At 39.0% G+C, this 15,584-nt stretch overlaps 1 protein-coding gene across 4 annotated transcripts in view; it reads right to left on the reverse strand.

Annotated features, from left to right (window-relative positions):
* MYO5A (myosin VA) overlaps nucleotides 1-15,584 on the reverse strand; it is a 201,216-nt gene that overhangs the window by 16,088 nt on the left and 169,544 nt on the right. For 2 of the 4 annotated variants that reach the window (XM_082387992.1, XM_082387990.1), the window contains 7 exons: nucleotides 14,688-14,886; nucleotides 11,514-11,588; nucleotides 10,003-10,096; nucleotides 4,587-4,733; nucleotides 3,873-4,027; nucleotides 1,997-2,086; nucleotides 224-374 (listed from right to left, as the gene is read on the reverse strand). In XM_082387992.1, the coding sequence (XP_082244118.1) occupies nucleotides 224-374; nucleotides 1,997-2,086; nucleotides 3,873-4,027; nucleotides 4,587-4,733; nucleotides 10,003-10,096; nucleotides 11,514-11,588; nucleotides 14,688-14,886 (911 nt within the window). The remainder of the gene's footprint in view (nucleotides 1-223; nucleotides 375-1,996; nucleotides 2,087-3,872; nucleotides 4,028-4,586; nucleotides 4,734-10,002; nucleotides 10,097-11,513; nucleotides 11,589-14,687; nucleotides 14,887-15,584) is intronic. The other 2 variants (XM_082387993.1, XM_082387991.1) reach the window with 1 other exon arrangement.

Consider the following 15,584-nt stretch of genomic DNA (forward strand, 5'->3'; position numbering starts at 1 on the left):
ACTATATACTGCCATTTCCATCATGTGGAAGCAGTGATTTTGAGGTACCCCAGTTCGTCATGGCTGGGGTTCTGGGATTCCTCAGCTAATTCTGAGATTGAGTCTTACTACGTTATGTTCTCCATATGAATACATGCTCCAACGCATGTGCCACTGGTGGTCATCTATTGGTGGGCACGTGAGGTAGACAGACCTGGACGTCAGCAATATGCCCTGGCCTTACCGATCATTGGCTGAAGGATGTTCTCTAACACCCGCACGAGCTGCTGGTAGATCTGAATGGCCAAGTCACTTAGCACCTGCCGGTACTCAGCCAGGTCAAAATTGGTGAGGCAGTGTTCATTCTGGCGAGATGTGTTGTGTTTCATAAAGCCCTGGAGCCATAATGGAGAGTTAATGATACAGATGAAGCAAAATGTCTCCTGTTTAACTCTCTCATTTCATCGGCAACCTCATGCTCTTTTTTCCTTTCCCCAAAGAGTTCCCATCCAACCCACACATAAACGCCAGGATAATCTTTCTCAAATTCTGTGTGTTTGCTTCCATCACGTCTCCCCTTCCACTTCTTACTAGCGTTTGAATAATCTAAACTTGGCAACCTAGCATTTAAGCTTTTCCACCAGCAACATCAATGAAACAAGATGGGGGAACTTAATTTGAAAAAAAAAACTAATGAGTGTTTTCACTTATGAAACATCTGGTTCACTGCCAAACTCTAAATTATCTAAGGTAGTAATCTCTTAACTTCAGTTCATTAAATATAGTCCTATTTATAAATACTACACTGGAAGGACGTAAATAATCTTCTTAAAATTGATCAATTTCTACAGAGACTGGTGAATAAATAAAAAATTTCTCTTTACTATATTTTACTGTATCCATACATGATTCTCAGTCTGAGCTTAGAATGGAATCTTTTGGTGATATTTGTTAAAATGGAAAGCCAACTGTACAGGCAGGTACTTCTGTCAGGCACTGCCTGACAAAGACAATTGCCTACTTGATGGATTCTGCCCACACTCAAGCATCTGCCTACCTGCAACCTACTTAACAACATGGTCTAGAACTGGGGACTGACAGGACAGTTAATAGGCCCTCTGGGGGATTCTATTCTGCCAGTCCCATCTGCTCAAGGACCATGTCTTGCTCATATTGCATTTCCCATCATCTGCCAGGACAGTCCTCTGCCCCTAGCCTGTGGGTGCTCAGAAAGGACTACTGCTCAGCTTCTCTGCCTGCCCTCCCGGCAAAGGATGGGGAGGTACAAAGGGCAGTGGTTATGGGCACAGGCTCTTGGAGGTGGGCAGACCCGGAATCCTAGCTCAGCTCCTTATGACTGAGAGCATTTGGGCAAAGTCACGAACTTCTTTGAGCTTTAGTTTCCTCATCTGTAAAACTGGGTTATAACTCCTACCTCACTGAGATGTTAAACAAGAATTAAACAACATAATGTACAGTAAATGCTGTCTGATACATACTAAGCAGCCCTTAATAAATGATAATTATTAATATATTACATAGTTTTGAAATATGAAGTCTATCAACCAACTGATGACCACATCACTATAAGCAAAAGCAAAAATATTTGTGGACAAATCTAAAGAGACATGTTTTACCTTGATCACCTTTAATGTATTACACAAGCCAAAATTGATTAATTTCTTTAAATAGCTCAATATTCCTATATCAGTCCTTAAAAAGCCTATTTTCACATCTTAACAAAAAGTTTCAGTGCAATAACCATTCAATGACCAATGCTCATTTTATTTCTGCTGTGCTTTCTCATAATACAAACTCTCAGAGGGAAGAAACTATGTCACTTCCCAAGTCAGTTTTGTAAATAATGAACATCAAACAAAGCTATTAACTTCCAAGCCACCTCTGAATTCAGGTTTCTAAATTAACAAATGGCTAAATAGTTTGTGCTTTAAATTTTTTTCCTTAAAAAGGTCAGAGAAAGTATAGCATGTTGGTTTTGTGATCAAGGCTTTCTCACCTCTTCTCCACTGTACTGCTTCAAACAGTGCAAAAATCGGCATGTGTTAGAAAGCCAGAAGGAGACAGTTTCAAAATCATCACCTCTTTTCTGAAAGAGAGAATAAGCCTAAATTAGCTTTTTCCTTAGGGAAATAATAACCTGAAAAAACCAAACAGATACCAGAAGGCCCATTTCCTTCACTTACCATTAACAACAGTTATAAATCACATTGCAGTTGTAAAGCCTCATATCGTTGCTAGAGAATTTCAACCACTGAGTTCACTGGTTGTTTGTTACTTTGCTTGGCATCCATTTTCTGGCCATTAGAAAATGATGCCTGGTCATGCAATTGATATTCTCTTAGCAGTCCCTTTAAGCAGAAAACAATTCACCAAGCCACAGCTTACCCAAACTCACTTCCCTGAGGGTTACTGAAGGGAATCAGAAAGGACTAAAGGCACAAAAGGGAATTATAAATATTGTGAAGCACTGAAACCCAGATAAGGTTAAAAATCTTGTCAATGATAAGATACAATTTCTGGGGAGCTTATCAGAAATGGAATGGAGGAAGCCCTGTGCAGAGCAGTGGAGAGTTTGGCTCTTCATCAGGTCTGGGCCACATGTCAAACCACCTCTGCGAAATCAAACCAGGGACACACGACAAATACACTTCAGTTCAAAAAGGGATGTGAAACAAATGCACATCCACTTGAAATGGTATCAAAAGGGTGCTGTGTTCAAGTATCTACTCCTTTTTAATCTTTAAACAATTTGGTACAATAATTAGTCAAATTAGATAAATTTGGAAGAATTTATCCAAATTTTCTCATCTTGCAAGTAAGATGAGAGGGAGAAAACTTTACGATTTGGCTTTGTTGTCTTTGGAGGAGTTGACTTAAGAAGTAGTAAAACTCGTAGTCTATCTAGATGTAATAGAGCATCAATACACCAAAAATTAAATGAGTTACATTCAGAAGACATTCATCAATTTTTGAATGTTAAATGTTCAGAAACTCCACACTTTAGTAAGCACTGTAGAAAGTAACCACATAGACTATCTGTGCAGGAGGGACTGAGAACCGGCATTAAAAGTTATGACCAGGGGCTGGGGGAGGGTGTGTTTAATGGGTCCAGAGTTTCAGATGGGGAAGATGAAAAAGTTCTGGAGATGACGGTGGTGATGGTTATACAACAGTATGAATGTACTTAATGCCACAGAACTGAAAAATGGTTAAAGCTAAGAATAATGTTCGCTGTTTTTCTAGATTGTCAAGAGGATGATCACGCAAGTGACTCAGTGATTACTGAGTTATGCAGGGCTTTCTGTTCTATTATGTAACTTTGCTGCCTTTTCCAAGTCTTTCCTCTCTGATTAGTATCTGTGTGTTGCTCCTCACATGGAACCAGGCATTTCAGGTAACAAGGAAAATTATGGGATGAGCTGGAGAATAATGGGAAGAAAAGTCAGAAGAGAATTTTAAATGTTTTATCAGACATATTTTTATATGAATGGGCTAGGTATTACTAAACTTACTTAATACCTATTTTAACTATAGCATCATATTCCCTGTATATATGGACTTCACTAGGTATTTTTAATTGAGTTCTAAGACCTCAAAGCAGAAAATTTCTATGACGAAACTGAATTTGCTTCACAATCAAATGCAAGTATATTGAATTAATTTTGATTACTGTTCAACCTGAGCCCTGTTTTGAAAGAAGGCATATAGACACTTTACAGAATGAATGTTTCCTACAATGGAAGGTATCGATTAAGATTAGCAAGTGGTCATAACTGGAAACTTAGCTCGAGTCTAAGGAAGAAAAAATACCTCTGTACAGACTCTGTCATCATAAATATTCATTATGAGAATTTTGTTGAACATGAACTGACCTTTAATACTTTTTTGATGCTGTTTATTGTTGATGTTAGCAACGACCTTACTTTCTGATCATCATTCAGGTAGTCAGCGTGTCGAACACACATAAACAGGATATATGCTGGTAACCCTGGAATCAAATTGACTGCTACACCACGTGGCTTCAGTTCTAAAAAAGAAAAGAGGAAAAATAATCTTATATAACTTTGAAAGTCTTCACGAGGAATGCTTTTTGAGATACAAAAGCACAGTTCTCATGTAAGAGTTCAATCATTCAGGGTAAATAGGTCATGTTTTTAAAAAAGCATATTTTAAAGGCTCACTAAGTGGAGAAATTCTTGAGGGTAGGAACATGTGAATCTTAGCTGCTTATACAACAACTCCCAAATGTCTATCTCCTGCCCTGACTTTTCCTTTGAATTCTAGGCTCATGTGTCAAGTGGCTTTTGACATCTCTGCTCAGGCGTGTCAAACTAAGCCCCTCCCAAACTAAACTCTTCATTCCCTATGGAACCTGCTCTTCCAGGAGTTAGGTGGGTCCTAGCAAGTGTCCCTGCAGTGTGACTGACATCCACGATCTGGTCAGGATGCTGCTACGGCACTATACGCACAGCAGTCAAGGATGACTAAAGAAACCAGTGCGAACATTTAGTAAATGAGTGACTAGCCTTTCCCACCACCGACACATGTACCAGAAAGACCTTTTATCTCACGCAGGAAATACTTGCCCAGAATCAAGTTCTTAACAAGTTTTTGCTCATCCTCCTTCTTGTATTCCAGCATTCCTTGGAAATCCTTTTCTTTTCTGGGAATGTTGACTGGACGGATGGGCTCATCAATGATCTGTCCTGGGGATATGTTCTCCATTTGGCCCACTTCATCAGAAACAAAAAGAAGAAAAATGTCTTCCAGGTAGAAAAGATGAGAGGTTTCCATGTTCCTATAATTTTAAGTAAACTCTATAACAGCAGAAGCTTGCCATATTTACCACTTAATTGTCCTTTCTTTCAATATTTTTTCTGGTAAAACTGGGTGGATAGATGATAAAATTATATGGTAATGTCACTCTAACAACCACTAGTGCTTGGCTACTATCAACACCGAAGAATCTTACTAGATTCAAAAGCATTTTTTTTTGTAATAAGGTTTACTTTCTAATAAGATTAAATGTCTCCAAAGTAAGTGGTTTAACTTCTTAGTTAACTAATCAGTATCAATCATAAATGTCTAAATATATTTCGACTTTAATTTACAGAAGGAAAAAACAATATTCTACAAAGAGGCAGCCAGACTGTAAAAGATTCCCCTTTACCTTTAGCTCTATGAATCTGGTCATTAAAGAAAAAGAACATTTACTTTAAATGTATCATTGCAATCAGTTCAAACCACATCAAGATAGGTGGTAGAACCGTGTTTCTTCACACTAGTTGATGTGAAATGTATTATTTCTCACAAAGGCTTCATAAGGAAAAGGCTTAATGTTCTCCTGTCACCCCTCACTCCCAAAGAAATCATAAGCAGATAAAACAACCTGTATTTAATATGATTTCCTAAATATTGTTCAGTTTTTTGTTTGTTTGTTTTTAGTAAAGTGCTAAAAGTCCCACCACAAAGCTGCAACCATTAAAGTACAAGCGCTGGTTAACAACCCTTTCAGATGTTAAAAATGATCACCACTGTTGATGGCAGCTGCGAGAGAAGAACTGAGGGTTAAAAAAAAGTCTCCAATCTCATCTCAAAATTGAGAATTGAATGGGAAATGCACGGGAAGGTAAGGGAAAACATAAGTTATGATGGTGTTTGTGGAGCTCTATGCTAGTAAGATTTTTACTTCTCTTATCTACAGGAAGGGGGGCAGCTAAGAAATCTATTTAGTGTTATACAGCAGAAACCAACACAACATTGTAAAGCAATTATACTCCAACAAAGATGTTAAAAAAAAAAAAGAAATCTATTTAGGTGTAGTTTAAGTTTGAGTTCAGAGACTGCTGGCAAACAAACAAAATGCAGATCAGATGCATTAGAAAGTTTAATCTTGCTGACTCCACAAGGTATCAGGCATGCTTCTCCTGTCACTCTGGGCAACTTCCGGTGTTAGTTCTGGGAAGCCAGTTCCACAGCATGAGGTTATCACAGAGAACACCAATACCTGCCAGCGCTCTTGCTCACGTGGCAGAGAGCCTGGTGACACCTCGTCCACCTCATGCCGCAGCATCGCACAGCGGGACTACCAGCGCTGAAAATCACCACCATCCATCAACATTATGATATCTAAAGAGCGATCATACTGTGATTGGACAAATCAGGGCTGTGGCCACCTCCCATAACCTAGCGTTTCGTATGCATGATGCAGTCCGGAACCGCAGGACTAACTTAACGCCTTGTATGCCTCTCTACAAGAGATAGGAGATTCAAACTATTTAGTTTTACATAAGTTATTTCTGGAGTCACTTTCAACACAACAGCATGAGGATCTCAGGATCAGTACACAGTGACCTTCACAGCTCATGTATATATTCTGCATGTAAAACAAAATAATAAGATCCCTGCCATCTATGTTACTGGTTTGCTTTAAGCCACAGAAACAATTCAATGAGGGGAAACTGGGAGAAAACAGATTCAACATATTAAGTTTATCAACAAATGCACATATTTGGACTCTGTATAACTCAAAAAGAATGTTTTAAACCTACTGATTTTATCATATCTAAGGTGCCACTGATTATGACATATAGTATTATTTTATATAACACTAAAGAAGGAAAAATATTGCCAGTTAAACTAAAACCCATCAACTGCTGTAAGATACATCCTAACTTCAGAGATGTTAAAATATGAAAAATTGTGCACCACAGAATTTATGAAATATGGTGAATATTTTAACTAAGAGATATTATGTTTTAAAAGAAAGCTTCACTTTCCTTTTGCAAAATCTCTAACGAAGATATTTTTGGTTCTGTACAAAAATGTCAGAGATAAAATTTGCCATACTTTCATTAAAATTTTACTCTGTCTTTGAATTCTTCCCAGAGATTAGAGTCTTCACAAAAACTCACAGGTAAAATTTAGATGTCAGCTCAACATAACCTTGATTTATTTAACAAATCATATAATTAAAATAATCATATAATTAAAATGTCAACCCTTACGTAGTATCAGGAAAAAATAAAGCCTGAAAGAGAGAAGCCAGAATACCACCTAGTTTTTAAGAGACTCAGGGGACCTTGGGGGTCATTTAGTTGAATGCTCCATCTAATACAGCAATCTTCTAGGAAGATCTGAAGCAACATCTATTTCCATTTTCAAGTATAATAGATTCTTTATGCTTGAGAGAAAAACATTCCTGAACCTTTTTGTCCTAGAAATAGAAAGGAAATTGGAAGACTTTTTTTTTTCCCCCCCTCACTTTGTTTCAGGGAAGATCTTGATCTCAGGTTTAATTGAGACAGTCAAATGAATTATTATAAGTAGAGAGGGTCTGTTGGAAAATACGACACAAAGAAGTCAGTGCTCTTCAGAAGGCTTGGGTTCTAGTCCCATTTTGGCCACTAAGTGGCTGAGACTTTGGAAGTGTCTTATGGTTTCTGGGACTCAGCTCTGTTCTCCTCTGAAATAATTAACTGATTTCTAGAATTCTTTTAGGTCTAAATTCTCCGACTCTATGAAAATTGAGATGGAACACCCACTCCTGGATTAAAATACAGCACAAAGCATATCAAATTTTGAAACACTCTCCATTTAGCCATATAATTTCTGCTAAAAATTATGTATGTTGGCATTAAAAAAGTCCTCATTGTCTTCTAAAAATGTCTCCTTAATTAAGTGTAGCCCATAGGAGGAGGTAAGAGTCTTGCTATTTTAAACCAGAAGCATTTAAGTATATTATATTTAGAAAAATATAAGAAAACTTTTAGATATTAGAAGGTGCTTTGCTGTACAAGGTTATCAGTATTTTCTGTACACTGTGGGGATAAGGGGACAGGAGAGAAAGGTTGGAAAAGCGTGTTGTCTTTCTTCTCTGCCTTGGGGAGGAGAGGTACACTGCACTCAGCAAACGCTCAAGTCACATAAATCTACTTCATCTTATTCTGTAGATACGTATTATTTAACTCAACTTTTCTTAAGAATATCATAATGACTTTTTTGTTTAATCTATGAATTACCTTCTCAAATGTACTTATAGATTTAAGAATATAGCTGGCAGGGTAGTTTAACTGATGAGGTTGAATTCTGATTGATAATGGCTTAAAATTGCCCTAAGCTTTCTCTTTAAGTAAAATATACATATCAAAGAAAGCTAAGTAAAAATGTAAAATAATAAATGGCTTTTCTATTTATCAAAAGTTACTAACATATGGTAAAGAAACAATTAGGAGCTTAAAAAATAATCTTACAAGTTAATACCCTTAAAATCAGTTTTGTTCCAGCGGATACTCTGCTGTCTAATTATCATCTCATGATATAATTAATGCAGAGTTAAGTACAGAAAAGTTCTCTGAATAAAGATTTTTAAAGTTCCGCCAACAGACATTATAGTCTGGGTCTGTGATTCGGAGGTTCAAAATTTTAATATAATATATGAATCACATAATGCTAAAGGATTATATAATAAAATATGACTGCAAAGTAATCTATCTGATTTCTAAACAAATATTTCAGTATTTGTACATCCCAGGGAATATTATCCCCTTGAAAGTAAATATCCATGTTGCTGTTCTAAATATTTCTTACACTTACCTCCACATTCAACAAACATTAATGGAATGATTATGACAGGTCAGACAATATACTAGGTGCTGTGAAAACAAGAGGAAATAAGAGGTGGTCACCATGCTCAGGAAGTTCATAGTCCACTGAGGAAGCCAAGTAATTCAAACAGAAAAACTGCTAAAAATATGACAGTGAAAACCACAAAAGATGGGAGGCAAATTGCGGTACACAGAGGGTAGAGCCGTAGGGTCTATCTGTGTGATCAGGAAAGGCTGCTCTTGAGCATGTGACATATAACTCTGGTCTCAAAGGATAAGCAGGACTTGACTAAGAGAAGCAAGAAGATCAAACAGATGGAACAGTTACGACAGGCCTGGCACACTGGAGGAACGAGAGCCACACAGTTAATCATGGTAGATTCTTTTGAACATTCCCAGTGATGGGGAATCTTCACCCTTTGAGCAGAGCAAACGTTATTCAGAGTGACAATGACAGAATAGATGGGCAGGCTGCACAGTATCATTTTTGGTCCAAATGGTAATAGCCTGCATAGGTCTGAAGGCAATTCCAAAGAGGGTCTCAAAATCTCTTGAACAATGAGATCACTGGGGAATAAGCTGAGAATGTGGCTTTAGCCCTGTTCACTGCTATATCCCTGGCACCTACTTACTGAAGGAACAAACACTAACCCACAAGACAAGAATCATTTGTATATAATAATAACCGATATTTGATCACTTCTCAAGGTGTTTTCCCATCATCATATATAAATCATGAGATGTTTTCTAAAATCTTATTTCTTATAATCATAATTCATTTTTTTTTCTTATTTACTTCTCTTTTTGTTTTCCATCAGATGTAAGTTCTTTGAGGACACAAACTGTCTTACTCATCTTAGTATCCCTAATCCTAAGAATCACAGTAATAAAAATAAGTTGTATATAGGATTTACTGCGTGTCAGGAAATATACCAAATGCATTCCACGTATTAATTAATTTAACCCTTACAAACTGTGTCAGGTAGACACCATTATCATTCCCATTTAACAGGTGGGAACACTGAGGCATAGAGAGGTTCAGTAACTTGCCCAATATCAGACGACTAATAGTGGAAGAGCCAGTATTTAAACCCGAGAAGCTTAGCTACAGAATCCATGCTCTTAACCACCATGCAATACTGCCTAGCATAGTGCCTGGTCTATAGAAGACGGTCATTAGATGTTTGTTGAATGAATTCTCTCTTTGTGAATTATTACTACCATGAAAAGAACATTTTCCCCCACCTAGTAATGAAAATCTCCACTCCACGGAGGCCAGGTTTGCTGAACATCATTTTTGTTATTGTCCCTAATATTCACACACAAACCTTTTTAGCCACTAGTATTGCATATAAAACCAAGGTTCAGCAACTGTCATAGAAACATGTTTAAATACCTTCTAGTTCACCAATTTTTTTGGCAAATACTTTCAGTTGTTTTTTCAGTTTCCGGACAGTCTTATCTTGTTTTTCCAGTTGTTCCATCAAATCCTAAAGATCAAAATGAGAAATATAAAAGAAAGATCAAAATAAACCTTCTAAAATGCACAGAAGGAGAGCAGACACAAAATTACAGAAATAGCACTTGTTAGTTTTACATAAAAGCTCCATGAAAGCTCATTGGTGGAGCCCCACCTGGCTAAAACTGGCAGGCAATGGGAAATGCAGCTATAATAAAAGCCAAATGTTAAAATATACAATGCAGTAAAGTCCTTTACAGCGTGATGGACAGCAGGCTCACTGAGGAGTCTTTTCCAGTAGACTCCACAACAATTAAATGCTCGTAAAATATACTGCTATTCCAGTAGAAAGGTTTTCTTTTAAAGGGGGAACAGGCAAAGTAAATTCTGATGAATGCACACAGTTTTGTGGGAAGTTTTAAGGATGGTTGAACTTAGGGGCTTTTGATTAACACCTATGTGTGTGAAGCACTGTCTCTATGAGTCTCACCCTTTGGAGAGGCTAAAACTAGTCCTGTAACTTAAGAAAAGTTAAGAAGTTTTGGGAATTAAAAGGTAAGTTAAAAAATAACGACAGTGGGGTGGGATAGGGAGGGTGGGAGGGAGACGCAAGAGGGAGGAGATATGGGGATGTATGTGTATGTATAGTTGATTCACTTTGTTATAAAGCACAAACTAACACACCACTGTGAAGCAACTATACTCCAATAAAGATGTTTAAAAAAAAAAATAACGACAGAAAACAGGATAGAGTGGTCTGCAGACCAAGTGGCAGGTTGGATAACATGCCCATAAAAATCTCCCAGGTGATATAAGTTTGCTTATAGAGAAAAAAGGGGATAATTCCACATGGTTTATGCAAAAAGAGAAAACAAAAGCAGTTCGTTCAAGGGCAGGGGGTTAAAAAAACTGTGATAATTGGCTCTCTAATCAAGAATTCTTTCAAATGACCGGCATAATTAAAAGATCGATAATTAAGAAGAATAGACTAGGAGCTTGGAAGGGAAATAAATCAGTGATTTAATAAGTCTGTGGTTGTTATTCAGGTTATGGATTTAAAAAGCTTTTATAAATACAAATATTCATTCATTTTCCAGTTTAGTTTAGACAGGGCTGATTTAGATACTAGACCAGTGATTCAAAAGGAACAGTTGCTAACATTTCAAAGCGTTCAGTTGTGTTTCTTGGATTTTACTTTATCTTTCAAATCACATTTTGCTTCCATCACACTGTAAGCCTAGTGTTAATAACAAACTGAAGGTGACAATGGACGCAGGACATTGATAGAGGCGACATCACTGGCTAAAAGACAGCTGTGGGGAGAAACAGGTTTTGTGACAGTTTTTGAAGAGACTTCCTGAGGCGGGGCAGGCAGCGGTGTGCTCTTCAGTTACAGAGGGCTAGAATTAGCAGGGAAGACAACAGAGAAGCACTATGAGTTTACATACAATCATCCGTTTGTAAAGTGAAATCCGATATGATTGATACTTCTTAGGATCATCTGCATATAATTCCTCAAAATACTGAAAAAACAGGCACAATGGACATTTGTTTTTCTCTGTGAGGGGAATGCTACCTCTCAGCAAAATCAATTTTAAAATATTTTAAAACACAAATTAAAAAAAAAAAACAACACACAAATAATGAAACTACGTATACTCAAAAGGCTCTGATTTGTAACCTGCCATTGCCCTCTAATTTTTCTAGTACAGATGATTCTGATTATATATACACAAATATATTTTCACATGCTCAGAGGAAACAGGCTATGTTAGCAGGTAAACAGAGCTGTGGTCCACATTCCCCAGAGAAGGCTGTTATTTCACTCCTCAGACCTGCTCACAAGTTGCTGCACTTTCTTTGCTGCCAGTAGCAGCAGCAAGAGTGGGGAATTCACTTAAAACAAAAGTGAGAATAATGGCAAAGTTGGAGCTTTTGTTTGAAGTTGGAAAGACTGATGAGAAGCTGTGTGCCTTCCTTCCCTGAAAGGCACCTTGCGGGTGGCCTGTGACGCTTGCCCACTAGAGGAGGGAGAAAAACCAATTCTGTGATTGTGTTGGGGGTAGGTGGGTGGGAAGGATTTGCAGGGTAGAGTTTCTCAGAACACTAAGCCTAGGCCCACTGCTGCTTTAATATTCTGCCCAAGTGTTTCCTAAAGAAATGCACAGTTAAGATTGAGACACTATAATGATTGTGAAAAAGTACATCATCCCCTATCTGTAAGTTTGAATCCTTTCTCCTGAATTAGTAGTCAGCGAGGCAGAAGCAACTGACCTACGAAGGGTTTTCCTACAATTCAAACTCGTTAACTAGATTCTACCAGCTGAGAATTTGGGGGCTCAGTTCATGTTTGTATTAGCTATAAAAAATTGAGAAGAAAAGTAATACTGTGCATAAGGTTGAAAGGGAAATGCTTAACCAGCTTAGTGAAAAAACTCTGAGAATCTACCAGCCAGAATCATCTTTATTTCATGGTTTCACCTTGTATTTTAAGATAATCATTTAAAAGCACAGAATTTATATGCTCATCAATTATTATTATATTATTTAGTACATTTATCAATTCTTAGGCATTAAAGCATTGTTAGATTAATTTAAGCAACAATATACTTGTGAGTAATAAAATGACATCTCAGAAATATTCCATGATTCAGAAGACCTTCCCCCATAAATTAGTGATATTTCAGGCCCTTTGGAAAGAGTCCAAACTCTGCCCTCACCCACCTTTCCCATTCCTACAATGTAGCCTCACAGCAAGCTGTCCTCAGAGGGAAGGATAGACTGGGAAAAGAATACCTTTGAGCTTTTTTTTTTTTTTTTTTAAGATTAATTAATTAATTTATTTGGCTGGATTGGGTCTTCGTTGCCGTGCGCGGGCTTTCTCTAGTTGCGGTGAGGGGGGGCTACTCTTCACTGCGGTGTGCTGGCTTCTCATTGTGGTGGTTTCTCTTGTTGCGAAGCACGGGCTCTAGGTGCGCGGGCTTCAGGACCTGTGGCACGCGGGCTCAGTAGTTGTGGCTCTTGGGCTCTAGAGAGCAGGCTCAGTAGTTGTGGTGCACGGGCTTAGTTGCTCCGTGGCATGTGGGATTTTCCCGGACCAGGGCTCGAACCCATGTTCCCAGCATTGGCAGGTGGATTCTTAACCACTGCACCATCAGTGAAGTCCCATACCTTTGAGTTTTGCTTCAAATTAATATAAAAGATGGTTGAATAGATGACACCAGAAAACTATTTGTAATGTAAATGATCACTAATGGAATAATGGAGGGATAATTCAGATTGTTAAATCTTCAGAGAAAATCCAAACTATTTTAGTACAGCTCATTAAAACCCTGAATTAAAGAAATAGAAACAGCGCTTCACTGGTGGCACAGTGGTTGGGAATCTGCCTGCCAATGCAGGGGACACAGGTTCGAGCCCTGGTCCGGGAAGATCCCACATGCCACAAAGCAACTAAGCCCATGCGCCACAACTACTAAGCCTGCGCTCTAGAGCCTGTGAACCACAACTACTGAGCCCACGTGCCACAACTACTGAAACCCTCATGCCTAGAGCCCGTGCTCCACAACGGGAGAAGCCACCACCACAATGAGAAGCCCGCGCACTGCAATGAAGACCCAACGCAGCCAAAAATAAATAAATAAACAAACAAATTAATTAATTAATTAAAAATATCCCAAAACAGAAACAAATTACCACTAACCCTAAAGAGCTTTTCTCAAAACCAGACTGACACTACAATATAGATTTTATATAGAAATATGGAATTGGGAGTTCCCTGGTCGGGTAACTGAGGAACTGAGATCCCACAAGCCATGTGGTACAGCCAAAAAAAGTGGAATTATACTTTTTCAGTGACTTTTACTTTAATAAATATGTTTATCAAACTAAAGTAGAAATCTGTAATAAAAGTTATTTTGTGACTGAGAAAGAAACATTTTAGAAAATATTTTCTATAAAGGAAAGAAGGACAGAAAGAGAAAAAGAGAAAAAGAACAAACTTGGACTCTGTGCCAGCACTCAGAATCTGGCACGGGGAAAAAAAATCTCCTCATTCACTGCCCAAGTTCTGTTAAAAAAGAATCACGAATGTATAAACTTGAATCCTGACGTTCCTCCTCCCTGACCTTGGAGCTCCAACCAAGGTCAACCTAAAGCCCCATGTTGGTTCTGCCAACTGCCTTCCCTGACCCTAACTCTAACCCCACTGTCTGCTAGAGACAGGGGCTGGGATGGCCACAGTGGTGCTTGGGGACCAAAGGTTGTGACAACCACATAAGCTCCTCGATGGCAGAGAAGCTGCAGCTGACGTGGAGGAAGCTGAGTTCCTGAGGCTATCAAAGGCCCAGCACACAGTCGGCCGATATCTTCCAGACCCTCCAAGTGAGGGCTGAGATGCACCAGAGCCTTCTGTGAGAAACAACCCGAGCACACGCCTTTTTCACTTCTACCAACGTAGTCGTTATTTTCCTTACTCTGTCCCTGATAGGGAAAGAGGGTAACAAGTGTGGGGCAGTGAGTGTTTCCCAGTCAGGACAGATGTTTTGCTCAGAAAGCAAGGAAGGCCGCCCTGCAGGGCTAGGCCCTGTGTGCTGAGGCGTGTGGCCCGGCACCCGCCTTACCAGGTTCTCGTTGGTGAGCCGGGTGATCTCGTGCTGCAGGCTGGCCTCGATGCGGGCCTCTGGGGGCAGCTGCAGGTTCTGGGCCAGCAGCTGCTGCTGCCGGTTGTTCTCCTCCTTCAGGCTCTGGATCTCCCCGCGGAGGGCTTCGGCCTCATTCTCATGGCTCCTCTTCTGCGACTGCAGCTGGGATTCCAGGAGCCTGCAGAGAAGCCACACGGGTAGGAAAGGGAGGTGACACCAGAGTCCCTGCCTGAAGGGTGCAAGACTCCGTGCTCGCTTGCAAGGGCAGAAAAGCGGGGACTCTGTAGTGACTGTGTAGCTTCTGACTTGATTAGAGTCTAGGAGCTCAACCAAGGGCCAGAAATGGAAACAAATGTGCTCACATTTGTGTCTTTCTGAACTGTGGACCCTGCTACAAAGTTCTCAAAGGCCCCTAGAAACAGGAAAATTTTAGCTCTTTTGAAAGGTTCATAGGAAATGATGACTAAAACAATCAATTAAAAGACATAGGTTAAAGAACCTGGCTTACTACATTCACAAACTAGCATTTAAGTTGGCAAAGCTAGTACCTTTGCCACAAAATCACCGCACTATGGAGGACAAGATTACAAATGCCCCGTCTAATTAAATATGCCTTGAAGACTTTCAGCATTACTAATTCCAGGCAGAGGGTGAGACCAGGGTCCCATTTTTACTTTCTACTTTTATCTCTGAAGGGCAGAAAGGCTGGAGTGTTACTCTGAAATACATACAGATTTACCCAAATCCAGACAGATAGTTCTGAAATTTCGTGTATATATATATATAATTTGTCATCTTCTCTTTCCCCATAAACTTCCTTATCAGTAACAGAATCCTAACAAGATATGGTTTTAGAACATCAATATTAGTGGGACC

This window comes from Balaenoptera borealis (assembly GCF_965194805.1).
Source record: "Balaenoptera borealis genome assembly, chromosome: 3".
Classification (NCBI taxonomy): domain Eukaryota; kingdom Metazoa; phylum Chordata; class Mammalia; order Artiodactyla; family Balaenopteridae; genus Balaenoptera; species Balaenoptera borealis.